Source organism: Aplysia californica, unplaced genomic scaffold, assembly GCF_000002075.1.
Source record: "Aplysia californica isolate F4 #8 unplaced genomic scaffold, AplCal3.0 scaffold00276, whole genome shotgun sequence".
Taxonomy (NCBI): domain Eukaryota; kingdom Metazoa; phylum Mollusca; class Gastropoda; order Aplysiida; family Aplysiidae; genus Aplysia; species Aplysia californica.
Genome location: NW_004797546.1, coordinates 114008 through 124721, shown reverse-complemented (window position 1 = coordinate 124721; position 10714 = coordinate 114008). Strand labels below are relative to the sequence as shown.

General features: G+C 40.5%; 1 protein-coding gene across 4 annotated transcripts in view; it reads left to right on the top strand.

Moving 5' to 3' along the window:
- Window positions 1-10411, top strand: part of LOC101861132 (testis-expressed protein 2) — a 45745-nt gene extending 35334 nt beyond the window's left edge. For all 4 annotated transcript variants that reach the window (XM_005101246.3, XM_013084171.2, XM_005101245.3 and 1 more), the window contains exons 7-10: window positions 5018-5104; window positions 6421-6630; window positions 7253-7373; window positions 8358-10411. In XM_005101246.3, coding sequence (XP_005101303.1) covers window positions 5018-5104; window positions 6421-6630; window positions 7253-7373; window positions 8358-8456 — 517 coding nt within the window. In that variant the 3' untranslated portion in view covers window positions 8457-10411. The remainder of the gene's footprint in view (window positions 1-5017; window positions 5105-6420; window positions 6631-7252; window positions 7374-8357) is intronic.
- The last annotated feature ends 303 nt before the right edge of the window (window positions 10412-10714 follow it).

Genomic DNA, 10714 nt, shown 5'->3' with positions numbered 1-10714 from the left:
TGATGTACCCCCTGTCACTAGCAGCATCAAGACGTCGCCTGTCCCAGCTGCTGGAGTTGCGTCATTGACCAGAGGAGACTTCAAACAGTAGACTGATGAAGAATGCCATTGGTTAGGCAATGCAAAATACGACCTGGGAGACAACACTGGTACAGTGGACAATGAAAACACATCTTGGGCTGCATTTCATGCTAGCCGACAGCCACCAGAGGGTAGAGTCATCTGCCCCATGTCTCTGCTTCCACTCTTCTTGGAAAGTGCCCACACTGTGGCAATGATCAAGCATTCAATGGACGTTGTGAAGAAAGCTGTAGAACACCTGAATCCTGGACAGACACCAGTGGTCACATTGGATCAGCCACTGTTTGCTTTGGCCAAGCTGATAAAGTGGAAGTGTCCAGAGAGTTATGGTGAAGACCATATAGTGGTGATGTTTGGTGGTCTCTGCATAGAGATGGCAGTACTGAAAACACCGGGGGACTGGCTGCAAGGAAGTGGTTGGGTGGCAAGCACTTGTGCAAGCCGAGATTGCGACACCAAGGACAGCAGACTCATTCCTGCGAGCATCTCATGTCTTGCGAACAAGAAGAGCACATCAAGTGACTGCAGCAGCACAGTACATCCTGCCACACCATGCCTATGACCACTAGTGTCTGGGAGAAACCAGGGATGCAGAGGACATTCCCGCGTTTGAAGACTGGTGATGCCAGAGACGAGACAGCATCTCCCAGTTTCGCTGCTGGGCAGCTGTGCTGGAACAAGAACTGTTGGTTCTAGTGTATGTGCGTCCTCTCAGGCAGGGATCATTGATGATGTACCTCGATGCTCTGACAGAGCTGGTCACCTGGTTCCACGCACTAGATCCTACCCACTATGCTAGGGGGATACCAGTGCACCTGAAGAACATCGCCAAACTCACTACCAAACACCCAGACGTAGCCAGGAAATTCAGTGAAGGCCATTTCACAGTTGAGAAGACACAGAGGGTGTTCTCTTTAATCCCGATTGACCAGGCACATGAGCAGAATAATGCCTGCGTCAAAGGAAATGGTGGCGCAGTTGGACTTACTGACAACCCTATTGCCCTTCGTCGCTGGGTGGTTGCAAGACCAGAAAATGCTAGGGTGATTGAAGAATTCCAGGACGGGAAAGACGCCAAGTGTACATGCCTCATTTGTGAAAGATGTTCGCTGTCTCGTCGGTATTATAAAGGAGATGGGCAACCCATTCGAGGAGGAGAGTCAGGATCTAAGCATACTGGACACAAAGGACATCTCAGGTCATTCTGCCGCGGAGACAGTGTTGAAAGTCAAGAGGATTGGACTAGAGCAGCCCGAGGCTTTCACCAGAGAGTGTCTATTGGACAGAACAAAGGCCGTGGACGACCCCATTCCTCATGACAAAGCTGAAGGTATTCAGCACTTCCACTCCAAGAAACAAGAGTAAATGTTAGGAACAGTTCGCCTCAGTCAAAAATGACCGTGAACTCGTTGCACGCCTGTACATTGGCTGGCAAATGACTGAGAGATGAAAACCTTGAGGAGTTCTTTTGTCACAAGAACCAGGCATGTCCTCCTGCACTGTCGGCTGGTGGAAACCTCTTCCCTTGTACTAAGAATGATCTCATCACAGGCTTTGAAGAAATCTTCGACGCCAAGACAGAGACTCCTGTCACTAGCTGTATAGTTCTTGATGGAGCAGCCATCGCCCAGATTTGCTGCATTAAATTAAAGACATTTGAAGAGTATGCTCCTAAGATCTTCATCCCATATGGCAAGAAGACTGCGTGGGCAGTCAGGACGGTACTGCCAGAACTCACTGAGGCGCTGCTGCTGGTGTCCTCTGCACCACGTGACATGCCAAACAATGCAATGTCCATCATCAAGAGGTTCGTGATTCTGTTGTATGATCGAACCAGCAAATGCACGGACAATGACACGGCCAGGAGGAAACTCTTCGCAAGGAAGAACGATGTGCTGCTGATCCCTCCAACGTAGGCAGCTTTAGAGGAACATGTCAAGAGGGGAGTGTATTAGGATGGAAATGTGTGGGGTCAGATACTTTTGCCCGCACCAGAGCTCCCTCCTCAAAACAACTAGGGTTGGTAAATGACTGGAGGACAGTACACACCATACTGGACCAGGCTACCCGAGGCAGCTCACAGCTGCATTGAGCTAGTTTCTTGCAAGTGCCATTTATGGTGTGTGAGACTCTGTAAATGCAAGAAGACTGCCCTCTGTGTGTGTGAAGGGGACTGCACAGGACGATGAGTCCACAACATACTTGTACTTGTGGCAGTGCTGAACTTGTTAACATGACACTGTTTATGTACATGCATCTTCAGTACCGATATACCTAGCCTCAGATTCCAGACCATTGAAGAATGTCAGTATACACCTAGCCTCAGAAATTAGACCATGTAGCATGTTAGAAGTGTACCTACGACATTTACAGACTTAAGACTTTTACACCCATTTAACATGCTTTCAAAATAGAGTCGATAGTGCCGTAAAACACACACTCAATCAATCAATCAACATGCTTTCATATAATCATTCTTTTCAAAGTATCGTGTTCAATCTATTATTTTCCTAGATCATTTTATAAAACAGAGTGTGAAAGATAACATTACGTTGAAATTGGTGCCATATTGGATTGTGCATTGAATTGTGCATTGGAATAGATTTGTGCATTAGAATTTTAGATTTGTGTCTTTGATTTAGAGTTGTGCATTAGATTGTTCATTGTATTGTGAAATTGGTATCATAGGATTCCTTGCCCCCCAAAACATACATTTAGACACCAAAATGAAGTCAATAGCAGCATTTGACCCAGGGATACTCGCAAATGTAGATTTCAAATGGCGGCCATTTTGAAATCCAATATGGCGGCCATAAAGAGAGAAATCCGAGTGGCCCAATATCTAAAAATGTTTGCAATATATTAAAAAACATCTGTGCCAAATTTGGTGCTTGTATCACAAAATGCACAATCCTTTTAAATTTTTGGGCTAAACCGCCCCACTATACACTGAAAATTATGTAAGGAATTAATACTTTCTTGATTAGGGATAATTAGCTTTTCACCCCAGATGCCATAAATATGTATTTTCAGCAACTGTGGAATAATATGCAGACTTACCGACTGTCCTGAATTTCCCAGGATTGTCCTGGATTCAGTAGTCGGGAATTTAAGAACCTTATCACACAGTCAACACCAAAACCAGTCCGGCATGATATAATTTTGTTCATTGCACTGTAATCTGATGGTAAAGCATTTGGTGTCCCTGATTGAGTCTCGAAACTGGCAAGCCTTGCTGTGTTGTTTTCTTTTTATTCTTGTTTGGTATCATGTACTTGTGCATTATTCTTAAGGAGGGAAAGTCAAGGACATTGCTGTTTTGAGTGTGTTTGTCTTAAGTGTGAGTGTATTTCAGTGCAGGGATGGGTTGTCACTCCATGAAAGTTTTAGTTGTTTGGGGGGAGGGGGGGGTTGAGGTTTTTGTTGTTATCACTCAGATTTCTCTTGCAGTAAATTCTGTATGTATTGTCATGTTGTATCTGACATTTTGAGAGATGACGATTTCATCACTTCACTCTCGACTAGCGCTTGTCTTTTAAAGTCGTATGTCATAATTAAGAAATATTTCCCTGCTGTGTATGAAAGATATTCATCAGCATAATTTATATTTTCTGCAAGTTAGAATTATTACTACTTGTAGTAAGGCTTTGTGGACACAAATCATTCAGAGAGAGTCCTACTTATGGCCTTTTGAGTGAATTCCTTTTGTTTAGAGCGATGCTCTCTATAGCTTATTTACAGGTTGAAATGCATGTAAAGATCTGTTTTGTCACCTAAAAATCTGTAAATGTGATGGAAGACAAAAGTGGGGACTAGGGCAGATGTTTTATTTTTTATTTTAACCAACTTTTGCTTCATTTGATGAACGATGAGACTGGTACTTTTTTAACTCATTCGCTACATATTGTTTTCGGCTAGTGGGCGAATTTTTTTTCGGGAGGTCGAATGAGATGGTGACTAGTGGGCAGTTAAAAGGTTTTTGGGGCCACAAATTCAAATAAATATCAACATATTATATACCAATATTTTCAGTATGGTTTGTAGAATATATCTGTAATGTTTATTTGTGTATTTTTCAACTTTGGTTCCTGTAAGAGGCAATTATGCAAGACAATTTTGATTGGATGCGGATAAAATTTGAAACTCAAAAAATATGTTTGCACCTAGTCAAATGATGCATTAAAATAACCATAAATGAATATAGAACTGGAAAATATTGAAAAGTTTGCAGTAATTTACATACATTCCATAATATATGTACATTTGGATCATAACACCCGATATTGAAAAAAATTTTTTTTTATTTTATAATCTTGAAAAACGATCACACAGAAAATACTCACTCGTGGAATTATTCAGAATTGCATTTGGAATAAACCTATACATGTCTTGAGAGGCACTTTTTGTGTAATTTCATTTAAAAAGTAGTGATTTTGCGGAGAAACAAATATTTTTTGACAATTTAGATCTAGACCTAGATCTAGCACTCAAAAATTGATTTCTCAAAAACAGTGCATTGGCAATATGAGTCCAATCGTATCAATATAATAAAAAAAGAGTCCTATATTTCTTCAGCTGGCAAAATAATGATAGATTTTGCTGTGTAAAATTACTAAGACTGGTGTCCGGGCTATAATTTTGGCATCGCGATAAAACAAAGTCGAATAAACTACGAAATCGCGTTTCAAAACTGAAGTTAAACTTCCGATTTTCAGTGGAAACGCTTGACCCGGAAGTCAACATTATATTATGACTTTTATTTTAACATGGATATGTGGATTGGAATAGAATCTAAACTAAAATTGAAGATCAGTTCTTGAGCCGCCGGGTGCGGCTTTAGCGTACTGACGGCACTTTAGCCGCGCCGCCCCCCACGGCTCCGCGTAGCGAATGAGTTAAGACATCATATATTGACAACTGGTGTTTTCTGTTTCAGATCCCCTGTGACTGATTCAGATGAGGAAGACAGTGCTGAGTCTTCGACAGATGAGGAGGAAGAAACTCCAGCCACTGGCGAGGATGGGTAGGTTATAATATAGAATGTCATACATCAAACAAAATTCCCCCACAAGCAGAGACTTGTTGGTGACATGTCTACTGAAAGCAAAATCCTGTTTTTGTGATTCTTTCTTGTCTTTTTCTCTTCTATTCTCTTACCTAAGTAACGGGTGATATCTTATTCACCTTTTTCCTCTGGTTTTTATATACCTTTATTTACTCTTTTCATGCCTTGCACCAATACAGTAGTCCCCAAGTGTGTTTAAGCATTTGTGTAAATACCTAATACAAGGAGTTGAGCTGTATTAAGCTACCAGTACCATTATTCTGATGTCTTGTATAGCATCAGTGGCTATGTGGTTGGGCTCTCAGACTCACAACTGTAAGGTCGTGGGTTTGAATCCCATCAGGGGCCCGACGTTGTGTCCTTGGGAAAGGCACTTTACATGAATTTTCCTCCTTCACCCGGGTCGGAATGGGTACCCAGCTGTAAACAATGAAAGATTTTGTCAGTTTGTTAGTGTTTGAGTGTTTGATCAGCTGCTTGCACTGTATGCCTCCCGGGAAACTGAGAATGTTTCTAAGTTTTCTATGGCCTGCTGGGGTAATAATATAGTGTAAAGCGCATACAGCTTGCTTTCGAGCGGGAATCTGGGCTATAGAAATGCTCTTTGATATCTGTTACGTCTGTTTTGCTATTATTGCAAGGTAAGTTCAAGCATGTAGTCTTCTTGGAAAATGACAAAACATCTTGGAGAGGACATGTTCACATTGCACATTAAAGATCGCCTGATGGTTGAAGATCATAGAAAAGTATGCCTTAGGCATGCCATATGTGCAAAATTCAAAATTTGTAGTTTCCCATGAAAAAGAAATCCTTATCCAACCTGTAAAATTGTAAGACATCCCTTGCACTTCCCTTAATTCCAAACGTATTGACCATGTCGTTCCTCTGAAGCATATCAAGGACGTCAAGATTTGAGAGGAAGGAAGCATTACATGGGCAATCTACTTCCTCCATGTCAATGGCCCAGGCAAAGTTGTATCATACACACTGCTTTAAAATCTTCTGTCAATGCGTAGAAGGCCATACTACTAATTGTTGCAGTTATAATTTTGACTTCTTTTTTATGTATACATGTAAATCAATGTGTAAGGCCTAAATTCATTGATTGATACTGCTGTGTGAAGTGTAATACTAATTGTCAGTCTGTTTGCATTGTATGCTATTGTGACAGTACATTGCCTATCACATTTTCGCTGAATCACTTATTGACATTCCTTTTTTTTTCTGACATTCCCAAACTTAAGAGCAAATTTGTATACTTTTCCTTGCTGCAGCTCTTCTGGTGGAGGGACAAGCAAAAAGTTTCTGCGGTACCTGAACAAAATCACCCAGTCGCGATATTTCCAGCAGGCCACTGAGTACAAGGTCATCAAACGGGCCATGGAAAATGTTAGCAACACACGCCTAACCCTGACTGTCACAGTCAACAGCCTTGTTGGCAAGCTTGCCCTCAACATCCCTCCACCACCGTCAGACCGACTCTGGTTAGTATTGATTGTGATTATGGTGAAATGGTTACAAATTACTTGGCTTGCAAGAAGTTTTTTCTTTTTTTTTTCTTGTGCAACAGCTACTACAACCTCTCTGTGAGACACTCTTTGTCTGTCCTATCTGTCTGTCTGTCTGTCAGTGTCTCTCTATCTGTGTCTGTATGTCTGTCTGTCAGTGTCTGTCTGTCTCTCTTTCTGTTTCTCTCTCTCTCTCTCTCTCTCTTCTCTCTCTCTCTCTCTCACACACACACACACACACATACATACATACACACACACACACACACACGTGCAGCATTTTTTAGGGAGATTAGATGTTTTGTTTTTGTCTTCCATCAGTCTGGTTTTGTTCCTTGTTCGTTGTATATTCTTATTCCACTTTGTATTTTTGACCTGCTTATTTTTGGTATTTCAAATTGTTGTATTCTATGTTTGGCAGCTCTGACCCACCTGTATTTAGATAAATTTTCCATTCAAGTAGGGCCTTTGGCAGTGATTCAGATGAACAGACTGGCCAAGGTAATATTTTTGAATTCGTATGAATAGTCAAGTTGGTGGGATATGAGGCTTAACTTTCCCACTTGCCCAAGGTTTGAGACACATCTGTTCTCCACAGGTACGGTTTCCGTGGCAACCCCCGTTTACGTCTTTCAGCCAAACCTCAGGTTGGTGAGCGAGCAGTGACCATCACTCACATCACAGAATGGATTGAGAAGAAGCTGGCTCTGGAGTTTCAGGTGAGAGCTTTCCCCCCATCTTTCCTACTTTTTGAATATTTGCTGTTTCTATTTTTTTATTTTTTTTTGGTGGATATGGTGGGTTTATTCAGAGGGATGGGGGTGAAGGTAGGGTGTTGGGTGTGGGAAGAGAGAATTGGCGTGTGTAATGCATTCATCAGGTTTGTAGATCATTGAAGGATACCAGGGGTAGTTTTGACTATCTGTCACTTTGTTTCTTCCTTTTGTTGGTAGTCCTTTTTCTCATGCTGATGTGCTTCTTTTTTACTCCAGCGAACTGTACGGGTTCTTGGACTAGCGAAAGTATCTGACTAATGTTTTCTGAAAGAAGTGAACATGCAACAGATTTGGATAAGGACACTATTCTTGGGGATTTTATGTGTCCTCCGAGGATGAACCAAGAACTAGGGCTTGTTTTTATTGTGTTAGTTCGGTGCTACTTTTCCTTCTCAAATTAAGACCATTGAACTCGGATACTTAACTTTGGATTTGTCTTGTTTCAAGAACTGTAATACGCATTCTGGATTTATGTTATTTTTTGGTAAAACTGAGTGCGTTATATTGCCTAATAATATATTATTAAATGTTAACGGTTCACAATATTTCCTCTGATATGAACTGTGTAGATTTTATATGTAAAGTTTTGATAATCTTTTTCTGTATCACAGTTTTTTGTTGTCGCAATAATGAATTAAGAAAGAACATTGTACAATTTTGCTTGTTTTCTACTTTTTGCTTGATGCTTTATAGGTTTTACTTCTTCCTCAGGCACCCTTATTTGTCTGTTGCTTTCCTCTACCTGGTGCCATATGACCGTCATGTTCTGTTTGGCATGTCTATAATGTGGACAAACAAGCTGTGTGTATGTTGTGCACATATTTATGTATTGTGATTTGTCCAGTTTTACGAATGACAAGGGCTCCGTCAGTGCCTTTTTCTCTTCTCTTACTCAAATTTTTAATCCGGTCTCCATTTTCCTTTCAGCGAGTGTTTGTGATGCCAAATATGGATGACCTGGTGATTCCGATCCTGGTGCCTGGAGAAGTGAATGGAGTGACAATCTCTCGCTCCGTGTCCTTATGATATCGCCTGTGACCCACAGACCAGTGATTTTGTCATTTCATCTACCTGCTGATAGCATTCACCATATCTAAGTTTGTTGTTGCTGTTGATGGTCCAGCTTGATTCATTGCCATCCACTTTTGTAATTGAACTCATTTTCTAATGAGCATTATGACGAGATGTGGTTTTTCTTATGCTGATTGGCTGTGTGAGCTCCATCTTGATTCTAACTTTTGTGGAATGAAGGAAATTGTCACGCTTTTTTTGTTCATTCCTTTTTTTTAGATTATGTCTGTCATTATGTTCACGATGTGGTCATGTATTTTTGGCAGTGGTAAAAAAAGTTATCAATATTTTGCTAGTCCTTGTAGCTCCCCTGTATTTTACTAAACCTGAATGCAGCAGCACCAACCATTGCACTACAGTCTATTACTTCTGTCATCTTTTTAGTTAATTAGTTGCTTCAATTGACAAGATTTCTTCTTTGATATGGGAAAAAGTTTTCAAAAATATATGTGTATGGTTATATTTATAGAACTCTTTTTTTACCGTTAGTTTATGTAGCTCATCTCTGTTGTCATTCACAGATTAAGAGCTGTTCATTTGCATGTCTTCTTGCTTTCAATGTGAAAGTGAATCGGAAAGGAGCCAAATTTTAAAATGATGTAATCTCTTGTACGATCACTGCTACATATATTTGAACTACTGGGACATGGATTGTGATGCTTCTCATAAAAGAGTAATCTGTTTTACATGCAACAGGCCTTCAGTTTCTTAAGGGAGAAAAAATTATGTATAATGAGAATGTATGAAATTTGGAAATTTTTTTTTTTTAACTTGTGAAGGAGCTTGGGTTTGTTTAATGTGGTCAGGTCTTGGAGTCACCGAGGTGTCTGAAAAGACCAAAAGCAAATACAAGAGAGAATTTTATGGTTTTGACTGGAAAATGACTAGATGTAGTGAAGACAAAGGGCATGTTTGGCCCTAAAGTTTTAAGTAGCAGCAACTTAAAAAATGTTTGGAGTTTTTTAATGGGTGTGGAGGTCAGGAGACCTTTTTTTTAAAATGGTAGATTATTCGGTATTGGCAAAGTTTGTCGGCTTGGTATAGAAAAATAATGCCCACCTGTTATAAGATGAATCATATCAGAATGATAATGTCTGACTTGTTCACGAGGCAGCTCCTCAGCTCCAGAGCAGATCTCCTTACAATAGCCAAGACATATAGTGAAACTGTTTGACAAAACACAAAGATTCCATTTGAGATCATTCTTTATACACCATGAATAAATTCATCTCTGCATATGTATTAATGTATTAATCTATACTGAGAAGTGAAAATAATATGTCTGCACTATTATTTCTTTTATAACTGCGGGGGGGGGGGGGGGGGGGGGGGGAGAAGATAGACAGTGGACAGCAGTTCAGACTTTCTTTTATACCAAGTGCTGTTTTGGGAGACGGTTTTAATGAGTGCTATGACATGATTGATTTGTTGAGGCTTTTAAATACAATTTAAAGATGATGGCACCACAGTGAGGAATTTTAATTTTTGTTTGGATATCTTCTGGAATTGAAATTGGTTTGCCTGTTGAAGTGGTAATTGCAATTTTTGAATCTCTTGTAACATAGATCTCTCTCATTATTGGTGTTCTGATAGTAGTTGCAAGTCTTTACCCTACCTTGGGTTTTTAGAAAAAATTCCATGGTACTTTTTTCAAACTATTTCCAGGGTCCCCGCAGGGTCGGGAAATCTTGAAAAAGTCGGGAATTTTGAGATAGGTCGGGAAAAAGTCGGGAATTTTGTGATGGGTCGGTAAGTCGGGAAAGTATAGGGCCTGTGTGATGTGCAGCTATCAAGACTGTATGGTTGATGAATCCTAAAGAGGAAATGTAATTGAACCGCTGTGACGGAAGTGTATGTGTGACACCAAGGCTCGATCGGGAAGAATCAAGATCTGCTTTCGTAACCACCCAGAAATTTCCAGGTAATAGTCTGATAGATAACACAACATTTGTAACATGCAGGTTGTGCATTATGAACGCTGTGTCCCCTTGAAAATAAATCAATATTAAAAATTGCCCTCTGCTGTCGCTTGTGGAAAAAAAAAAGAAAAAGAAGTTATACAAGCGTCTTGACAGGTTCGCCCTCGTGACCGGTCAATGAACCTGTGAGTACCGGCGGTCTGAGCGCTCTGAAGTATAGGACTCCTTTATAAGATACACTCGTGGAAGGGGATTGGGGGGGGGGGAGCTGAAGGCAACGCTAGAGGACAAAAA